The following is a 21,772-nucleotide window of genomic DNA, read 5'->3' as shown; positions in this document are numbered from 1 at the left end:
GGGTCTGCAACATTGTTGAACCGAGTCAGAAGTCGAAGTCGTCATGTACGTATTTATTGACTTTTGCTTTAGGAACTTGAACTAGACCTAGAGACCTTGGATACAATGGACTTCAGTCAATTGGAGTGCGATCTAGGAGTGAAAATGGAAGCGCCACAGGAACTGATGGACATCGGAGACATGCCCATGGACATGGACGACCCAGATTGGTTAGACTCTTTGATGCCACAGTCACCTCCGACCGCTTCCACGACTGTTTCCAATCATCAACCGCCTCCCACGAGCATGTCGAGCGGAACGGATATATACGATCCGTTGTTGGCCAGCAGTCAGGACCCGTTCGATTTGTTCAACATGGAGGATTCCGACTTCAAGATGTCGTCCGATTTGTCGCTTACCTGGGACAAAGTCGACTTCGCGACCTAGCCCGAGTTTCCCTCATGGTGCTCGGCCCTGTGTACTTAACTCTTGTCAACGGGAAACCGGGAAGACTAATCGCGAAACGCGGAAAGACGACGGGGCAGAGTCGGCCCACGTGCTACGCGTGTTGTGATCAATCTGTGACCCGTTTGGTGCATTTTAACGAATCGTTTCGCGGATACTTGCCTCTGTTCTGTTCTCTGTTAGCAATTCCAGCCCCTCCCCCGTGGACATCCCGTGAACACTGAAACGTACTTACGCTTCGCGTATCGAGCGGAGAGACTTCCGCTTACGAACTAGGAGTAAAATAGCTGTACAATTGTCACGATCGACACTCTAGGTGAGTAATTGAAATAAATGAACGCGTCAAGGCGGTGCATAATCGCGAGAGGACCGTAGCGATATATTCAACTTTTTAAAGGATTTTTATTAAAAAAAAAAAGTCACGACGGATACGTGTACGCTTCGGTCTTTCTCGATCGGTGAAAAAAAAGCAACGCGCTCTTTCGTTTCACGAGATCGATCGCGTTAATCTCGAGATTCGTTTCCATCGATTATAGCTAGGAACAAGTATCTCTTTTAGCTAGAAATGATATCGTTTATACCGATCGATCTAACGTACAGCAAAAGATGCTACGAGGACTCGATCGTCCCGGCAACCGGAAATAAAACGACAACGACGAGATGTCTTCAAAATTCTCCAAAGAATTTCCTTGCGAGCACTCTTAGCTAGTTTTTACTATCCAGTCTACAGTGGTGTGTTGCTTGAGTTTTAATAACTGCGAATAGCGTGTGTGTTAAACTGGGAAAGAAAAAACGGGAAAGCTGCGTATATGTTTTTCTCTCGTGTGCTTCCCTAACTTTCCCTCTTCCATACCTCCACCCCTCCCTCCCTCCCTAGCTCCAAAAAACAGAACCATATACAACTGTAATAATGTAATCAGGATTAATTATTATAATAATTATTATTACCATTTTACAAGAATAATATAATATAATGTAACGATTGTAAAACTATGTATCTATGTATACGTGTATACATATACATACATACATATATGCATATATGTAAAATAATGAATACATGCTGCGTTCGAAAGCCTAGATTTCGAAAGAACAGGGGCGGAAAAGAAATGATTAGATGAACGGAAATGAAAAATCGGAAGAAGCGTGCTCGACGGCTTTCATGCACAGCTATGTATAATTTTCTAAGCCAGAGCATGTGATGTTAGAGGTTACACATACATACTTTTTAATCAGTTATAATCGCATAGAAATGGTCGGAATGGTTGCGAACAGAAAATTCTACCGATGTCGGGTTGTCGTGCGGTTCTACTGTTTCTTCGTTTTCCCTTTTACGAATCTTTTTTTTTTCTGTTGTTTTTTTGTGACATTCCATGTTTTCAAACTCGCACTAGCAAAGAGACCGAAGCTACCGCGTGTACCGCGAGCCGCGCTTCTGTACACTGTACTCGAGCAGCAACAAAATCGAAAAGATTCGTCTCAGAATCTTGATTGGCCAAATCGAAAGCAATAAACGTAACACGTTTACGTTTCAATCGAATCCTTAAAGTTACTAAGGCGTTAGTATGATATTTAAAACAAGGTATAATTCGTGTATTTCATGTAACTATCTCTACGAAATGCTAAATGCGGCGAAACAAACAGCGCCTCGCATTTTTCTGAGACATTCTTTGCAGAACCAAGTGGCTTCGTACGTCGATGTAACGAGAAAGGATCGCACTGCCTAAATCGGTAATAAAAAGAGAAAATGGTGAATGCGTATTGTGTTACCGAGCGTGGAATAATATACGTGAAAATGTATGCGAGTGCGTCGAACGGTATCAACGCGTACGTAACGATGGACTATGAAACACTTCGAATTTTATTCAGAGTTCAAATGAAGTTTGAAGTGATTCCTAGGAGAGAGATCTGAATATCCATCGATACGCGTACGTAATTAACGACGGTGCTAATTGAAACCCCATTAGAATTATCAATCGCCCCTCAAACGCCACCGGATTGAATCGCATAATTTCTCTGCGCGATAGATATCTGCGATATTATTTCAATTACGAGTAAATCAATTTCTAAGTGCAGGGAATGGTTTGTCGATTCAAGTAGATTAGGCGTGATCCCTTGATTTCACGATCGAAAGTGGCAATTTGGCAAACAAACCATCATCGTTCACCCCATATCGCACAAACGAACAGCAAAGGTATGCAACATTCCAAACTCTCACACGCAACAGAGAAACATCCCATGGACCTCGGAACACCATGTTCCCCATTAGAAATAATTTATTTAAATTTTCAGCTTTCCACTTGCTATATTATTTTAAATTAGCTGATCACTCCCCAATAACAGCCAAGATGTTCAATTCTTAAATTGAAGCTTTTTGTTTAATAGTAACGCTATTGGACATTGTCCTTTTTTTTTTTGATTAATCATTCGATTGCATTATATTTGAGACATCAACGCTTTAATTTACAGTGTCTTCTGTAATGTATCCATTCAAAATCCATGCATTTAAAATCGAAATTGATTAACCGGATCACGTAGGTCGCTTTATAATCACGCTACTAACGCTGCATTTAAATCCCCATCTTGCGATAAACGAAACCAACAAATGCACAACGCTTTCGCCGAAAGAAAGAGGGAACATGGTGGGTGATCGGGGTAGAAAATCGTGCCAAAAATCCCCTTGCCACCGCGTATCGCTTCATTAAAGAAATTTTACCACCCGTTGCCATGACAATAAACGTTTTTAATCGCGTTGTAAAATAATGTATCATATGTGAGCGAGATTCGCGAGTGCTGTCGATACGACGTCGGTGAGGCGGATTAGCATGTACGAATTTAGGGGACAATGAAAGAAGATCTAACGTAAAAGCAATGGTAGCGAATCCGCCAAAAGAGATACAAAATACGACGTACGATCCCTTTATTTTCTTTTTTTTTTTCTTTTTTTGAAATATTTCTTAACGTATCGCAGCAAAAATCGTTTCTTAGCATTGCAATCCTGTAATTATTTCACTTTCTTCGAATCATGAAATCTATTGATGATTGATTTGTCAGGCTGTGCGAATCTGGTAGTCTGTCGTGAGACGCGTGAAAGTGTCTTTGTTTGTATAATAAAACGTATGAGAGTGTATCGAATGCAAAATATATAGAAGAACATAAGAAACGAACAAGAACATATAACGGGATAGATGAGATTTCACGATGAAAAACTCGTCTGTGTATAGGGTTTTTCTTCAGATGTACTTGTATAACAACGTTACGTGCAATTGCACTAAAGGCAACACAGGAAATAAAATGAAATAGGTATGGACACGCGTACTCGCACGCGAAGATACACACACATACAACAATCACATGAACATATTTTGTATGAGCATGCGAAAAAGAAAAGGTATAAGTTCTGTTAAGTATCTATGAATTTATTGTAATGATGTACGTTTAAGTAACGATCACGTAATTATTGCTAGAGAGAGTGTTATTTATTTTTATTTGTTGCAAATTTATCGATTGCCTTCCATTTGAGTAAATAAATAAATCTAAAGTTATTCGATAAGTAGTTTGTTTCTTTTTCCAATGATTCCTTAAACGCGTCTGTAAAACTTCGAATTTATTTTACGATTTGCGTGTTAAAAATCATTGCCGGGTATTTATTTAAATACTTATGCGCGCACACATGCGCACTAAATCGAGTGAACAGCTGATCTATACCAGTTATTACAGATACAAGAAGTCTGGACATGCCTTTACTCTTGAGGGATCATGATCTCGGGGTCCTAGGCACCCCCTGGCGCAGGTAGGCCTGCAACTTATATAAAGCTAGCCGGAAGGAATAATAAAATATGATTATTTTTAATTTTTCTTAGTGTATTTCGTTTGTAAATCGTTTGAGATTGATTGTGAGTCTATTTTTAACGTTTGTAACAAATTAGTTCTTTTGTAATTACCAATTTTATTTCAGTCATGATGTGAGCCGGAACTTTTTAGTAATTTTTTATAATAAACAGACTTTGTGATAACTGATAACTGTAATTGATTGGAAATCGTTTGTGATTTACAAATATATCATTTTCATTGTTTGTGAGTGAATAATTTCTTAATTATCTACAAGTTATATCCCTACATTCCTTACATCTCTTTATCCCTTACATCCCGACACTCCTTACATCTCTTCATCCCTTACATCCCGGCATTCATTTCATCCCTATATTCCTTACATCTCTTCATCCCTTACATCTCTGCATCCCTTACATCTCTGCTTCCCTTACATCCCTGCATTCCAGACATCTCTACATCTCTTACATCTCTGCATTCCTCACATTCCTGCCTTCTTTATATGCCAACATCTCTTACATGCCTGTATCCTTTATATCCTTGTATCACTTATATTCTTGCATTCCATACATCCCAGTACCTCCCTGAAATTGAGTTGAAATTTTTGCGACTATAAAGCCTGCGATTTTATACAAATCTAGTTCCTTTTTTGCCACCAGAGGGCGCTGATTCGACATCGAAATTTTAGTTCACATTTTTGCCGCCAGAGGGCCAGAAACGGAGCAAGCTTTAGTTCCGTTTTTCGCCACCAGAGGGCACTGATTCAACATCGAAATTTTAGTTCACATTTTTGCCGCCAGAGGGCCAAAAACGGAGCAAGCTTTAGTTTCTTTTTTCGCCACCAGGGGGCACTGATTCGGCATCGAAATTTTAGTTCACATTTTTGCCACCAGGGGGCACTGATTCGACATCGAAATTTTAGTTCACATTTTTGCCGTCAGAGGGCCAGAAACGGAGCAAGCTTTAGTTCCTTTTTCCGCCACCAGGGTGCACTGATTCGACATCGGAATTTTAGTTCAAATTTTTGCCGTCAGGGGGCGCTGTTTTTTCGAAATTTTTGCGAAATTCGGCAAAAATGAAACTAACTTACCTTTACTTACCTTTACTCGAAGCAGTCTTTATAATATATTTATTATAAGGAATGTAGGGATCAAACGAATATAGGAATGAAAAGAGTGTAGGGATGAAAAGAATGTAGAGATGTAAGGGATGAAGAGATGTAAGGAATGTAGGGATGAAAGGAATGTAGGGATGAAAAGAATGTTGTGATGAAAGGAATGTAGGAATGAAAAGAATGTAGGGATGAAAAGAATGTAGCGATGTAAGGGATGGAGCGACGTAAGGAATGTAGGGATGAAACGAATGTAGGGATGAAACGAATGTAGGGATGAAAAGAGTATAGGGATGAAAAGAGTGTAGGGATGAAAAGAATGTAGGGATGAAAAAAGGGTGTAGGGATGAAAGGAATATAGCGATGAAAAGAATGTAGGGATAAAAAGAATGCAGGGATGTAAGGGATGTTGAGATGGCCTTGGCCTATAATGAGTGATAAAATTATATAAATCACTGGAAAAAGTAAAATAAATGGGGTCCTCGGCTGAGATCCAGAAGAGGGATATAATCATAAATGTTATGCCCCTTCGATGATCTTATTTAATAAGCAAAAAAAAATAAATTAAGTAAATTAAATAAACTCTGGAAATAAATTATACTGGTTGTGCCCTCTTCATACGGCCCTGATATTATCCAGGGGTGTTAGGGACCACGCTGCGCCAAAGATGCCCTCTGCGTACCGACCAGATATCATATTGGGGTATTAAGGACCCCAAACGCCGGTAACTATCTTTGCATACCAATGATATAGCATCGGGGTGCCAGGGACCCCGTAGCATCAGGGACTATCTCTGCATACCGCATACCGACATGATATCGTCTTGGGGTGTCAGGAACCCCGAATCACCGGTGACACTGTTTGCATACCAACATTTTGGCATCCGGGGTGTCAGGGACCCCTAAGCACTGATGACACTCTTTGCTTACCGACACTACGGCATTCGGGGTATCTGAGACCCCGAGGTACCGGTGACGCTGCATACCGATATTATAGTATCCCACCGAGGTGTCAGGGACCCCTAAGCACCGATGACACTCTTTGCTTACCGACACTACGGCATTCGGGGTATCTGAGACCCCGAGGTACCGGTGACGCTGCATACCGATATTATAGTATGCCACCGGGGTGTCAGGGACCCCAAAGCAAGTAGCGAAATATAAGATTTAAAAACGAACAAATCGTGCAACTCACTTGCTCGGGATAGTGATGGGTACGACCCGATCTAGCGAAGTATATGACCTAAAAACGAAAAAATCGTGAAACTCACTTGTTTGGAATAGTGATGGGTACGACCGGATCTAGCGAAATATCAAACACGCTCCCGCCACCTTCCCACAGAGGACGCCGGGGGGTCTTATGTAAGATTATTCCTAGAAAATAAGAAGTTGCAAAATTAAATGTCTTACACCCCTACCTGTCGGTAAGTCAATAAAAAATTCGACTTTTTCTCCATCTATGTAAGAAGGGCGGAAACTATTTGACAATTTACCGACTGCAGGAGTGTCGATCGTTGGCCGGCTACTTACCGACTGCCGGAGTATGTTGTCTAATAGTTTGGGCCGAGTTTGTATAGATGGCGTTGGAATAAAATTTCAGAAATATGTAATTTTAACTCTATTTAAAATACAATTTTGTCGGACAATTAGTTTACAAATTGTTTTGCTTATTTTTGTCTTTTATTTGCGAATATCTCATTAAATATAATATTTGTGATTGGAGTAATTTTAGATTCCGAGTGAATAAAATATTTCGCGCCAACTTTACTTCGGTAAGAGGCATGACTGTCATGCTAACTGTGCTCTGTACACCCGAACCTAATTTCACTTGGGGGTACCTAGGACCCCAATAATCATTTTTCTCGAGAACTAACGATGCATCTGTAGTCATCGTCGATACAACAAATGTCCGAGTTGTTTAGTAATTCGTAAGTTTTGAATTAAAGTAAACAAATGTGATAAGAACGAAAAACAACAAAAAATGTGTGACAATTATCACGCACATATAGAATCGCTTCGTGTACAGGGTAATTGATCTTTCAACACTTATTTAGATCTGGCTATTTAGTAGCGAAAGTTATCACGTCAACATAACCTCTAGGATGTTTATACAACAGTGTTGATTAGCGTAAAATTCGTAGAACATAAAGTAAGTGTTTTTTATTTTTTATATTCTTTTAATAGATATAATTAGAATCTTACAATGTAATTAGAATAATATTGATTCATAATTTTGTCAGCATTTTTAGATTTTATTGCATGTATAGAATAATACATTATGTTATTTATAACTAACGGACAAATTGCCAAAACTTTATTCCTCTACATGAATATATATTGAAGGTGATGATTTTCTCCAGGAAGTGCAAAGAAATAATAACAATGAAACGCAAACCAAAATTGACCACAACTGATGCAACAGCTCCAAAGAAACATCATTGGGCAACAGGCTTGCTTGTTTCTATGGAGGACCCTGAACTTAAAGTGAAGGAGGATGATAAAATAGTTGTTATTAAGGACAAATATCCAAAAGCCCAATATCATTATTTAATCCTACCAAAAGCAGATATCCCTTCATTGTGGCATATTAAAAAAGAGAATGAAGATTTGTTGTTTCACATGGCTAAAGTTGCTGATGATTTAATTAAGGAACATAAGGATTCTGAATTTTTGTATGTATATCTTTTTCATACCATTATAATCAGACTAGGCTCATATGCTTTAATCATATTTAATGCAGCATTGGGTATCATGCTGTACCAAGTATGCACAGGTTACACTTACATGTAATAAGCACAGACTTTAACAGTCCATGCCTGAAAACAAAGTATCACTGGAATTCGTTTACAACTCCGTTCTTTTTGCATTCGGCAGGTAGGTGCATACGTATACTTAAATAAATGTAAATTTTACCGTTTATCGATTGCAGATGTTTGCAATCAGTTACGTGAGAAAGGTGAACTTAAAAGATTAAAATCCGAGGACAGTGCTCAACACCTGAACACTCCGCTGAAGTGTCACAAATGTTCAGCCACTCCGAAAAATATGCCCGATTTGAAACGGCATTTGCTGGTTCATCTGTCGGATCGAAAGGGTATGAATATCGATTAATGATAAGTTTAATGCAGGAATTAATTTGAATAAGAATCGATGATTTATCCAACTAATTACATGTGTGTTTCTATCCTACAATTTCCCAAATTATAAATTTAGTAATAAATATATATTCTTGTGTAATACAGATTAACAACAAAATATTGCAAATTCACAGTGCTAATATTGACAAAGTTATAATTTTAGAATACTAAACAATGTTATGATGTAACTAGCAGCGTGTGTGAATACACGATATTCTATATATACTTACCCTGAATTTATTGCAATCTCCCCACTAAATATATTTCTTAAACATAATACATTGTCGATAGGATGGTAAAGGTTGTATTAATTGATAACACAGATATACGGTATTTCGGAAAATTTACTATAAATAAATTTGATGTTAATAGGTCTTGTCGCCTATGATATCAATTACGTGCTAACTATTTACAAGAGTCTTCTTATCCGATGTGAAGTATTTAGTGGGTGTGTATAAGTAAAACCATTAATGTTGGTGTTGGCGTGTAAGTGTACTCTTTTAGTCTGTATACATTTAGTAATACTGCAATTAATAGTTGAACCGTCCTTGTTACGCCGAAACGGTAGGCATTCGAATAATCGCAAGGCCTTGTTATTATTGCTTGCGTGTAAGTTCTTAACGTTAGTGGTGTCCGAACGTTTCTTTTTCCATATTTTTTTCTTAACACATGTTTCTCGCAATTGTTTTTAAGTATTCGTTCTTCCCTCTCGCGAGTATATACATATATATATAAATTAAATTAGCTAGTTTTGTTTTTCGCTTGTTCGCATCGAACGTATCTCAACAAATATACGCTCAGAGATTTAGTATGCTCGGCTAAAAGTATTAAGTGAACTATAATACAAAGGAGGTAAAGCGCCGCCTTCGAAGGGGATTAGGAATCTCAAAAGACCAGTCTCCAAAAATTAACGGAAAACTATTTTATAATAAAAGCGACTACCTTTCCCCGGTTGAAGGGAGCCGACGCTCAGGAAAAATGAAAAGAAGAAAATACACGCGTACCCACACGAAAGTTTGCAACGTCTGCATAAAACGTAGAACCTGCAAAGTTTACAACAGTGGAAACACGTCTCTGTGTGATCAGCAACCGTGTCATCGATCCATGATCAACGAGTCGAGAATCGATGAAACGGTGCCTAGACACATTCTTTCATCGAAAATGAAGCAGCAATTGGTCGATGTAGCGAGGAACTTTGGTCGGGCATTGCCGTGAACGATCGAAGCGTCGTCAGGAAACTACCTCTGACGCTTCTAAAATTTTGCAAACATCATTGACACCCGCGTGCTTCGTTTTGACAGAAAGACTGTGTTTACTGTTATCGAGCGAACGCCATTGGGGCCCTGTTCTCCGCGAAGGAACGGGAAGGGAAACGTGGGAACAGGAAGTGGAGGACCAACAACTTATCCGGTTCCTTCTCGCGATCGATTCTCACTATAGTCAAAGAAAAAGAAACGGCGAACAGAATTGTGAGACGATCGTCGAGCCTGTGCGTCCCGTTTTCGCCCGCAAGCACCGTGCGTGGCACGCCAAAAGCGGTCATTTTGGAAAGCCACTGGGCACAAGGACAATGCCGATCCGTAGAACGAACCACCATTATTTCGAGCATACTCGCGATTACGTCGCAGACACCACGATCGTGCCCCCGTATTTCACCGGATCCTCCTCCAAATACCCTGTTTAAGTCTTCTAAAGGTATCGCGAGAAGAAAGTTAGGGAAGCTGTTTTAATCATTATAGTACAACAACGAGGAAGATCGCGCGATTCAGTCGTGGCAACGATAACGTCAACAAAATATATTAAACCTAAGCGCGTCTTTTGGCCTAAAACCTAAGAACGAACGTTTATACACGATTTTCCCTAACTACTATTCACAATTCATAAATATTTTATATAACTGTATACGTATATATGTGCTTATATATATACCTCTTTATATATATAGAATATTTATGTATAGGTAATATACAGATATTATCATACAGCACGGGCTACGACTGATTTGCACGGCTAAAAATCGAACAGGGCCACGATGCGTCGACGATAAACGAGGCAGTATTATTTACAGATTACCTAGAGTTACGGCTAAAGACAATATACTAATAATATGTATAGTTATAGAACGAGAACGCATATAAACATAGATTGCGTACGGACGTATACACGGGGGACGCCCCAACGTACGCGCATGCGTATAGGTGCGTACATATACACGCGGGGGAAGTCCCGGCGTACGCGCATGCGTATAGGTACGTACACAATAGAGAACGGCGCTATAATATTAAATAGTAATAGTATAATAATAGCGATAGTAGTAGTAGTAGTAGTAGTAGTACTAGTAATAATAGTCGCAGTGGTGGTAGCGGTAGTAGTACTAACTAAAGTCTGGCTGGCGTGTAACTCCTACGTGAACGACGCGAGGGAACGTAAACGATAAAAAAATAAATAATCAGGGACGAATACGGAGCAATAAATTAAGAAAAATCGCACGTGGAAAAAAAAGTAAAACGAAACGAAAAAAAAGAAGGGAAAAGAAACGAGAAATAGAGAATCATCGGTTGCTTAAATACGTCGACAGTTACGAGGGGAGAAAAATACTTATGCTGGTAATACGGCGTAGCAGTTAATTAACGTCGTTAACAATAATTCGTAATGTTGCGCTAAATACTAGAAAATTAGAGTAATAGTATGAACGATAACGATAATTAGTCTGAACGCGGTCGGTGTGTACTGGTGGTATGCTTCTGTGTGTGGATGTGTGTGTGTGCGTGCGTGTGAATGTGTGTGATTTTCGTATCTAAACGGGGCTACTACTTCTCTTAAAGCTATCCTCTTTTAAACGATTCTATCTACTTAATTCGTAGGGTCACGTTCAAGTTTATCAAGTCTTTCGCAAGACGAGGAAATACACGGTTTTCCTCTGAAATTTCCACCGCTCCTCCTCCTTTGCCTATTTTTTTTTACAACGAACGTTTTATCAGCTCCTTAAACAACTACTAAACATTCTCCTTCCGATTAAAATCTAAATGTTGTCCTTCTAGTTCCCGGCTGTACACACATTGTTCGATCGAGTCCGCGAGGGCCAGATTGGCGATCAAGGGGGGGGAATACGGGCTAAGTAAAAACGAAGAACGATAGAAGGGGGGGAAAAATGCAGCGGTCTGACAACGATCTTTGTACTTACGTATACGAGGGACCTATGTACTTATACAGAGTTAATAATATATGCGCTTTACGTAGCCTGTCTCTTCGTGAAAATCGCGCTAAATATTTACAACGACCGAGGAGGGAAAAAACACGGGGCAACGAACAACGAGAAGAAAATACTGTAGATGAAGAGCGCAAGGGATAACGTCGGAATAAACGCGCAACCATTCCGAGGCATCCCTTTCCAGGCGACGTAAAAACACGACTTAAAGCTGCGAAGCGATTACGTTGTCTTCCGCCGCATTTCTTTTATAAAGTTTTCATTTTTTGGTTAACTTCTACTATATAAATTGACGTCTAGATTCGCGTGACCGACAGCGGAGACTACCCGTCGATGCGAAGAGACTACCCTCTCCCCACGATCACCGCTGTGGTTTACGGTTTAAACAACTCTCCAGCAATTTTCTATGTAATTTTGGCTATATTTGGAACAGAGTAATACGCTGCTGCTGCTGCTGAGAACGCGAACGATCGACGGCCGCCTAAATTAGCCTTGCGCTTTGAACCGCGTCAAATACTCGTAACAGCATAATTAGTCTTCTCGTTTTCTCATTTTTCTAAGTCTCGAAGGAATTTTGACCGTGATATTCGGATTACGCGTCAATGATCAATAACGAATTTCGTTATCTTTAAACGATTGAAACAACTTTAGGGTAGTTTTAAGGAAACACCAGGCGACCTCGTCACGCGTCAGCAGCGACCCTGTGTGCGAGTACACACAGTTAAAAACCTTGGCTAAAAATTTCGCTATTCCTCGTGTGTTTCGTCGTGCTAGAAATACATCGTGCAGCACCGTGTTCAAGGTACTTCTGAGGTCGATAATAAATAGCAAACTTGGGTGAAAAATGACGATAAGATAGCTGCACGATGATCTCGAAATACGTATCTCCTATTGGTGCCCCTATACCCGACATTTTCTTACGGGACCATCCCAAATATATTTAACAACGTTTTGAATTTTATCTAGAAAATTTATCATAAATCTGTACAGAGACGCTTGGTACGCGCGCTAGAATGCTAACATATCCTAGAATATATTTCCCTTAACGACAAGTTACACGCTAACAAACGATCTATATGTATATAATATGTATATGTGTATATACGTATAATCGCCTGGTCTGGCCACGAACGAGTACCACAAGTTCGGTGATCGCACATCGCGGACAACATTTACCGTTTTACGATGAAACATACTTTCCTACTGGGTTCCATCCAAAACAATCTTGGATTCAGTCTTCTGTTTAAGCGGTGGTGGTGGACTCCTGCAGGCCGTAGTAGTGGACTCGCGTGTTCTCGATCGCTCTACACCACTCCAATGCGAATCCTTCGGGATCTTCAAGATAATACGTTCTGTTTGGCTGTAAGGAAGTTAGAAATACCGAGTTAGAAATTCTGTAAGGAAGAAACGGATAGAAGGGGCGATAGAAGAAGTTGAAGAGTATAAAAACTTACTGTGTGGACGAAGAAGATCTTAAAGCTCTTCGGTTCGACCCTTAGTTCCGGGCTCCAGGGTATCTCTCCCTTGAGCACCATGTTGACAGGATCGACATAGTACAAGTGTGGTCCGGTGGTGAGCAGGAGCATTCTCCGCCTGGCGAACAGGCCTTTCCTCTTGTTCACGAAGCCCTGCTTCAGTATAAGGTTACCCTCAACGAAGACATCCCATTGATTGGACGCGCGTTGCTTCTCCAGCCGGTTCTTGATCTCCTCCGGCGTTAGATCGGTGATGTTACCGTCCGTCGCTACCGCGTTCGTCCTTCTCCTCGGCTTCTCGACGACCTTAGTGGCCTGCTGCGCGACCTTCTCACGCTCAATGGTCGCGTCTTCGTCGTCGTCGTCGTCGTCGTCGTCGTCGTCGTCCTCTCCGATGCCCAGACCAAGAAGCCTGGTGAGCTGTTTGTCGTCGAGGCCAGGTTCCAGGTGATCGGGAACCCTGTACTGCGACCTGAGCTCCTCGTGTTCCGACGTACCTGGCAGGTATGGGTAGATCGGTGGTGGTGTCTGCTCGTGGAGGGTCTCGAAGTCGACGCCCTCGAAGAAGGGATGCGCTCTGATACTGGGATATCCGGCGCCGTGTTCGTCCTGGGCGCCAAGTCTCTCGGATGGCTCGAGCACCAACAGCTGACTGACCAGTGACCTGGCCAGCTCGCAAAAGCCGTCGGGTATCTCGTACTCGAGCTTTAGGATCTTTTGGAATATCATGTACTCGCTTCTAGAGCGGAACGGGGGCAGACCAGCGACCATCTGGTAGACTATACAGCCGAGGGCCCAGAGATCGGAGGCTCTGCTCGTCTTGTCGGTCAGCAGTTCTGGCGACACGTATTGAGCGGTACCAACGAACGAACCCCTGCGTTCTCGTCGGTACTGCTGCTGTTGCTGCTGTTGCGGGTCGTCCGTGGCGGTCGTATGCGTCGACACCGTCTCCGGATCCTTCAGTATCTTGGCACTGCCGAAGTCGGTGATGAGCACGTGCATCTTCTCGTCCAGCAGAATGTTCTCTGGCTTAAGATCGCGATGAATGATGCCGAGACCGTGCAGGTACTCGAGACCACGAAGAATCTCCGCCGAGTAGAACTTCGTACACTCGATGTCGAACGAGCCAACCTTGTTGATGTAGGGCAGGAGTTCACCGTTCTTCGCATACGATAGGACGAAATAAAGTCTTTCCACGTCTTGGAACGTGCAGAACAGACGCACGAACGAATGTTTCGCGTCCGCGAGCATGTTCAACACTTCCTTCTCGCGTTTCACGTACTCGGTCTTCTTCTCCTTGATGATGTGACGCTTGTCGCACACTTTGATCGCGTACTCCTTCCCCGAGTGAATATCTTTGGCGAGGTAAACCTGTGATCGATCGAAATAACGCCACACGTTAGATAGATCTAACGCTCCTCTGGAAAAAGTTTCAGGGACGCGAAATGCTACCTTTCGTACAACGAGGGGGATGAAGTTTCTTTTCCCTTTCTTTTTTTTTTTTTTTTTTTTTTTTGCACCGCTACTCCCTTGATGATTTAATTCAGTTTACAAAGTAATACACTTACGGTGGAGAAGCTTCCCTCGCCGATCACCTTGCCAAAAATGAAATCCTTAGGATTACGCTTGGGCGTCGGTGGGTTGATGGTGGTGAGAGCCGGGTTCGCGGTCGGCGAAACCCGAGGCGCCAAGGTGTTGGGTGGCGCAACCACGCCGTTGGTCACGTCGTTCGTTGGTGGAGACATTTTGGACACCGGCCCCTCCACCGTAACTGCCGGCTGTGGCGAAACGGTAAGCGCCTGGTTCGCCACACGCTGAAACAAAAACGGCAAACGTCTTAATCGGACACCTACAACGTCGTTTTCAACGAATACAAGCCACCGGCCAGGATGTGCCTTTGTTTTTACACGGAAATAAAGAGGTGTGATACGACGTTGGCGTGACTTTTCTCTAATCGCTATCGGATTCCTCTGGAAATATTCGAAAACGGTCGTGGGACAACCGAGTAGGCACGAACTCGTGTGTCCGGTCACTTAACTCCTCTCATCCGCCAACGATCGTCCGGTACCAGGAAATTAGGCGCCGGAAGTGACGTCACTCGAGCCGACACGTGGCACAGTCGTGCAGGTCAGGATAACGAACCCGGTTTGTTACTTTATGTATATCTGGCCCGGTCTCGAGCATCGAGCGATCTGCTGCGAAATGAAAGCAAGGAAAGAAACGGACTGGCGCGGAGAGTTACGTATCCCACGCACGTTGGAAGATCGAGGCTGCGCGTGTGATATCAGCCTATGACGTCTATCACGAATTTGGCGACTCTCTTTTTCACGTAACGCTCGTTTGACCGTGAACGAATTTGCTGGAATTTTTTTTAACATTCAACGTAATTGATCCAGAACAACTGTAAACGTAACGAGAACATTATGTAGTTCATAATTATTTATTACCAGATTTTCGTTGTTTTTCGTTGAACGTACAACGAAATGAAAGAAAACGATTCTAGCCGATCGAAAAGACTAGGACAAATATTTACCGAGATTGCTGCAGTCTAATGCCGTCCTTTGAATATACACAGGCAAACAGCACCCGAGGGAATGGGCAGTCGCGACTTGTCTGGCCGAGGGTCGCTTTGTAATTGGAAATTATTTCCTCTTGGCAAGTTGAGTCGCCTTACATATTTATGTGTCGAAGCTTCCCTCTAATGGGATACGCGTAGCAGAAACGAGGGCAAAGAATGGTGTGTGCCTTTAACATAATCGGTCCCACAGATGTTTCCCGTCTACCTGCCAGACAGGGAGAGAGAAAGAACAGAGGGGTCAACGAATCGGACGCGATTTTAGACACTTTCTACAGTCATGAAATTCAATGAAAGCTCTATGCAACGGAGAAAGAAGAAGGGTTCAAAAGCGGTAACGCAACACAAGCGTGATTTTGAAGCCGGTGATCGCTTCGTTTCCGGTCCAGAAGGACGATTCCCTGCCCCCTTTTCGTCTGCCGCTTCCTTCCACCCGTTCCCATTGTCTACTTCCGCCGAAAAATACGGATCCCGTGTTTATACACGGTGGTACATTACAAAAGAGAGGAACGAGTTTTCATCCCTGAACAACAGAATCCGGATGATTCTCCGTCGAAACGTTCTCCTTCTTTTTTCCTTCTGCTTCGAGAAGCGACGGTCTTTGACCGTAACCTAAACCTCTATGCTTCGAGAACGCGGGAAAGTTTCTATTTTCATCTTTAACCAGTCTAAGGAAACGATATCGACAGAAGAGAAGGATGGCGAGTCTACCAAGTGTCGGGGATTCATCATAACTCTGATTGGATAGTCTAAATACGCAACGTGGGAATTTACGAGGAATGGTAAACGATATTCCAGGCACGGTCCTTGGACCAAGGTCTAGTTAATAAACCCATTCGTGGAAGGGTTCGACGAATTAATCAAGGAAATCGAGGCAAAGGCAAAGGAAGAGGATCAGACGGTGTAAATAGGGCGAAGGAGGGACTTATATTGAGAAGGATGAAAACGTAAGTCGGCAAGGCCCTTTTTCTTTCATCCTCTTTATCTACCTTTCCTCGTTCTTTGCAGGCCGGTTACGAGGCGGGCCCCACGGCGTCAACCATCCGTGTCAGGCCGTCGACCTCGTCGAGCATTTGCCCGAGAGACACCCAGCGCGGCCCTACTCCCTCTGCTTGCCTGGCTCGCTTTCGCTTTACCCCGCTAGTTTATTTATTTGCTTATCTATTCCTTGGTCCCTCGGCTCCCGTATCGTCGCTTCATCTCTCTCGCTCTGCTCACCGCCAAGGGATAACCACCGAACGGATACCGCAGGATAGAGAGCAGCGTCGATCGGTAGATATCAACGAGAAGTGTCTCTAGCGGTGGCAGAGGAGAGTCATGGAATAATCGATATGCCGACTAACGTCCCACCAGACGACCTCGCGATTTGCTTAGATCTTAGATACATACTCTACGGTACAAGAGTATCGAAGAGAGAGAAAGAGAGACAGCTGGCTACACTCTAGGCTGTTTAAAATAAACCCTGCTACTCGTTGTCTGGATACCTGTCCACACGGTCAGCCAGACGATATACGTAATCGTACAACCTTTCTACGGTGACATTTCGATTCGCTGATGACCCTGCGACACTTTCGCGCTCCCTCGAATAAAGCCTCGAGGACGCGGTCTGTTTCCGTTGGAAAGGGAACACGCGCATCGGGTCAGCAGTTAACTGTGTAGGGTACGTACGCAGTGTACGAGCGTGTATGGCTGTGTCCCCTTGACGAAAAACGCAAGAACGGCAACGGCAGCGAGGCGGTACCGCAGGGAAATTTGCCGGAAGCCGCGCCACGCGACAACGGACTTTCAATCTTCTAAAAACGAATAACTTCGCGCGCGTCCGTTAAACTTGCGAGCTCCTCCTCTCCCTTTATCCCATCTACTCGCGGCTGTTCTATGTGTTTCTTTCCTCCTCCCGCGATTACTGAATCACCCTATACCCACAAGCCAACAGCATTCCAACGGACATTCTAATTTTAGCCTTGCTCGTCTCGTCTCCTTTTCTCGCGGACGCGTGCATTCTTCTCCTCTCCCGTGCGCGCCTTGTAACGACGCTCCGTTCTAGCTCTCCCTTCTCTCCCGCTTTCCCGCCGCTCGCTAGAGAGGTTATGTTTTTCGTACAGCCCGTCGAGTGCTGCCCTCTGGACGATGGTACGCGACACTTTTCTATCTCTCTCTCCTTTCCTGTCGTTGTGCCACGCGAAACGAAGCCAGAAAGACGACCGCCATACACGCGCCAAGGGAACGAGAAAGAGACCGACAGAAACAACGATCGTGTCCACCCCTCCCCCGCCCCCTTCTCTTCGCTTCTCCTCGTCGCGTCGGGGGCTTTATGCCGGCTACCAGAAGAAGGGACTACGCCTATCGGCGCAGGCGGCCAGCACTTTTGCCCGTGAATGAGATGTTTTGCATTCGCAGACGCTGAGAAACGTGTCGCGCGCGGGCTGCGCGACTAAATTGGAACACGCTGCTGCTGCTGCTGCCTTTTACCCTCCTGTCCCGTTCGAGAGGAGGAGGAGGAGGAGGAGGCTCTAATAAAAGGGCCGACGACGCGAGAGTAGCGTCGATTTTCTACGAGGGTCGTCGATTTCCCAGCGTATTGAACGCTATTACAGGGCTCCTTTGTGCCTGGCACCTGATCTACGTTTACCAGCAATCGTACAGCTCCGTCGGGTTGCAAGATAGTACTTACTACCGTCATATATAGTATAGTTAGGTGACGGGTACTACTCTTCTTTTGGGTTTTAAGTGCATGTTTGGGGTACATATTTGTTTCAGAGGAGAGGGGAATGAAATTGCAAGGGAGCAACAGTCGTTCTAGAATACAATACTTCGACTTTGTTGCCATATGTAAGTAAGTACATAGAATACATCCCGCGGAAAGATATGACAGCAACGTTTCCAATATTTATATATCCGTTAACTGTCCTAAGTTCGATCTCACGAACAAGAGAAGCGCATTCTTCAAAGCTGAATGATTAGCGTGCAAATAGGAATGCAAGTGCGAATGGGTGTATCTACAGTTTTTTTTCTTCTGTATGCTACGTACAAGGAGTTTCATTAAATCCGCGATCGTTAGATCGACAGCAGGAACTAATTCTACGGTTACGTATTGCATAAACGTTATTTATATGTACATAGGATAAGAAGTGTGTTGCTATCTTGTTGCATGAGTTCGTGAAAGAAGAAAATAAGTTAGAAGACAGCGGTAAAGTGTAAACATCGTCGCTTTACGAGATATGTATCTCTGTATGGATATATAACCGATCAAGATTACGACAGTTATCGACGGAAAACAATCTGGCGTGTGTAACTATCGACCAGTATCGATAACTACGAACACTACCGTTACAGCTAGGAAACTTTGAAATACACAGAGTGTATTCGGTAGGAACATAATACGTCATTAACCGACTGGTCAAACTGTCGTTCGATAGCCGAAGCCTTTTTTTCTCTCTGCCATTGAATGCAACCGAGATAATCGAGCGTGTAGTACCGACAAAGATCGAGCTACGTCGCGACCAAAGCGGCCACAAAACTGTTTGCTTTCACATCATATCGTATAAACAAGCTGGTCGATACAAACATGTTTTTTCGGTCGCGGACCTCGAATGAGCCGCGCTATATAGCCGATGCTCTCGGAAAGTAGCGGAATTTTGTGATCACTCGAGGTTCACGTGTATCGAGCTGAGTGGTTCGACCTCACGGACCGATTCCAGTAATCCCGTCGATTTTCTCGCACCGCCGAAACGAGGGGGAGCAACGAGCAGCGTCGATACACGCGCGCGTTATTATCGTGCATTGGCTTTCTGTTTAGTCGATAATCACCTTTTGACGTAAGCGAAATTATTCAATACTTTTTTAACTCCTCCTTCGCTCACAATCTATGAAATAAAGAAAAAACTGCAACAATGTCGGTACACGCTTTTTCCCTGATCGAATGATCGCTAGGAAACACGAACGTTACAGTCTGTTTTGTTACCAACGGATGGAATAATTTTGTTCGTAAATAGACGGTGTCACTGAATTTCTTGTCAAACAAATGTGTGTATCATAAGTTGGAATCTTTTGGAGGGGTCTATATCCCCCTAGCGATACCGTGGATCACACTATTTCCGCGAGAATTCGTTTAAAGTTGCCTTCGATAGTCAACGTAAACAACTTTCGAACGGCATCGTGATTACGCCGCCTGTTTTGGAAGCCGAGAGCTCCGGGCGAATTTATTTAAATTCGACTGAGCGTAAATTATTCATGCTTCGAGGCAGTGTGTTAACCTCTCTTCTTTCCTCTCACCTCTTTTTGTTCTTTTTCTTTACCCTGGCTACCACGGATCGAGCGAAAAATCTTGCTTACACAAAATTTCATCACATTAGCCATTTCTCGAAAACCGTCCGCGATACGCGTGCAAAAGAGAGGAAGATATTTAAACCCCGCAAGACTTGACGTTTCACCGACGCGGGACTTTCCCGCCGAATCGGGTAACAAAACACACTTGGAACGACGAACGTGCCCGTAAACAATGAAGGATAGAAACAAAACACAGGGGCGAGAAGGGGGGTGGAAGAAAAAGAAACGCGAAAATTATCCGATTGCGGCAATGAAATAATTGGTAATCTCGCGAAAAGACGATCGCCGCCTGTGGGAAGACGCGCCTTTTCAGTAAAAAGTTGCCACACGATTCTCTACAACGGACCCGTGAGAACCTCGTCCCCGTGGATTCTCAGATACTCTATCGAAGATGAGGATTTACATCGTCCCAGGGAACACAACTCGAGCATTCAACGAATCTTTGGGTGATAGACAAAAGCTGGTTGAAGGCGCGCTTACAGCCAGCGATAGTTCATTGTCACGGAGAGGAATACCGCGCTCGAGCGTCACTTAGCGAGGATTTCGTCGAATCATTGTAAACAGGAACGAACGTTTCTAAAGTTTCCCTTCTCTGTTTCCGCGAGAACGATCGCTTAGAAGCCCGGGAGTCGCTGCGCGTCGTCACACTCGATCACACCTTTTCGCGTACACGAAACTTTGTTACTCCAAATGGGATACAGGGCGTTATAGAAGATGTGTATTTCTTCTTACCTTGAATAATTTTTTAAGCCTCCGGTAGCCGCGATGTAATCGCGACACGTATTGCTTGTTGGAATCCAGTTTGATTTGTTAAAGCCACAGTTGCGGAAATAAAAATGAAGAACCAAAAGAAGAGTCGAATAAACCAAAAGAAAAAAAAAAACGAAAAACTGCTTTGTTTTTGTTGTTGTTGTTGTTGTTTCTTTTTGTCGTTACTGAACTCTCGAGAAATCGGGTGTGTGTCGCGGTTGGTTTGGTTTACGGTTTAAAATGCGAATTTTCCGACAGCGTTTCGATTATGTTTCTTTCGGATCAGTCTCGGGTACATATATAACGTATATATATATATATGCAATGCGCGGGAACCGAAGAACGAAAAACACGTTCGTGGCCGTTGAGAGCCGTTCGCTTACTGAATTCTACGCCTGGCGTGTCCCGGCTGCTAACCCGCGCTTTCCCCCCACTATGCAACACCCGTTGGCGGCAAGCTTTTCCCTCCACTTTGCCTTCGCCCCCACTACGAGCTCTTCCACCTCCAGCAAACGAGACCCGCATCCGGGAGTAATGGAAGGGAGAACGAGGGGTAGACCGATCCCTCCACTTCCAGCGTCGATGGTAATCTTACCGCGGATCGTAAAGCACGCTTACCCCTGCGGTCAAGTGCGAAAATTGCAATAAAAGCATCGAGACACCTCGAGTCTTTTTCTCTTCTCCTGTCCCTCTGGTATGAATGTTTTTCCTTTTTCCCCACCGTTCTACACCGCGGAACGAAAAACAGAAAACAACGGCCCCCGAGGGTAATATAATTTCCTTCTGCCGCGGTTCCCTCGCATTCCATCGGCAAAGGAATGTTTTTTCAAATCACCGCTATCCTTCCACGAGACGACTAATTTTTATAAATATTTCCTTAGGATGATTGTCGAGAGAAAGAAAGGTTACGCATTCC

The 21,772-nt window shown here is 43.4% G+C and overlaps 3 protein-coding genes across 12 annotated transcripts in view; 2 read left to right on the top strand and 1 right to left on the bottom strand.

The window, feature by feature from the left end:
* The window catches only part of LOC117603362 (Myocardin-related transcription factor), a 168,775-nt gene extending 165,392 nt beyond the window's left edge, over positions 1-3,383 (top strand). For all 6 annotated transcript variants that reach the window (XM_076690165.1, XM_076690163.1, XM_076690164.1 and 3 more), the window contains one exon: positions 73-3,383. In XM_076690165.1, coding sequence (XP_076546280.1) covers positions 73-426 — 354 coding nt within the window. In that variant the 3' untranslated portion in view covers positions 427-3,383. The remainder of the gene's footprint in view (positions 1-72) is intronic.
* A 3,867-nt stretch (positions 3,384-7,250) lies between these two features.
* Positions 7,251-11,123, top strand: Aptx (aprataxin). Of its 2 annotated transcripts, none has more exons than XM_034323648.2 (4): positions 7,251-7,534; positions 7,746-8,057; positions 8,126-8,259; positions 8,315-11,123. In XM_034323648.2, the coding sequence occupies exons 2-4, from the start codon at positions 7,768-7,770 to the stop codon at positions 8,494-8,496; spliced, it is 606 nt and encodes a 201-aa protein (XP_034179539.2). In that variant the 5' UTR covers positions 7,251-7,534; positions 7,746-7,767; the 3' UTR covers positions 8,497-11,123. The 2 variants fall into 2 exon arrangements, with proteins under 2 accessions (XP_034179539.2, XP_034179531.2); XM_034323640.2 differs by having other exon boundaries at positions 7,729-8,057.
* Positions 8,126-21,772, bottom strand: part of Pdk1 (Phosphoinositide-dependent kinase 1) — a 316,010-nt gene continuing 302,363 nt past the window's right edge. For 3 of the 4 annotated variants that reach the window (XM_034323611.2, XM_034323604.2, XM_034323620.2), the window contains 3 exons: positions 14,774-15,019; positions 13,185-14,576; positions 8,126-13,090 (listed from right to left, as the gene is read on the bottom strand). In XM_034323611.2, the coding sequence (XP_034179502.2) occupies positions 12,974-13,090; positions 13,185-14,576; positions 14,774-15,019 (1,755 nt within the window). In that variant the 3' untranslated portion in view covers positions 8,126-12,973. Of the gene's footprint in view, positions 13,091-13,184; positions 14,577-14,773; positions 15,020-20,838; positions 21,269-21,772 lie in introns of those variants that run through there. The other variant, XM_034323628.2, reaches the window with a different exon arrangement.

Source organism: Osmia lignaria, chromosome 9 (genome assembly GCF_051020975.1).
Source record: "Osmia lignaria lignaria isolate PbOS001 chromosome 9, iyOsmLign1, whole genome shotgun sequence".
Taxonomy (NCBI): domain Eukaryota; kingdom Metazoa; phylum Arthropoda; class Insecta; order Hymenoptera; family Megachilidae; genus Osmia; species Osmia lignaria.
This window is presented reverse-complemented; position numbering and strand designations above follow the sequence as displayed.

Bases quoted from the DNA above. Each gene is read 5' to 3' on its own strand.
- Aptx (XM_034323640.2), top strand. From the start codon at position 7,732: ATGATTTTCTCCAGGAAGTGCAAAGAAATAATAACAATGAAACGCAAA. The intron at 8,058-8,125 runs GTATGTATATCT...TATTTAATGCAG, and splicing joins CATAAGGATTCTGAATTTTT to CATTGGGTATCATGCTGTAC. The intron at 8,260-8,314 runs GTAGGTGCATAC...TATCGATTGCAG, and splicing joins GTTCTTTTTGCATTCGGCAG to ATGTTTGCAATCAGTTACGT.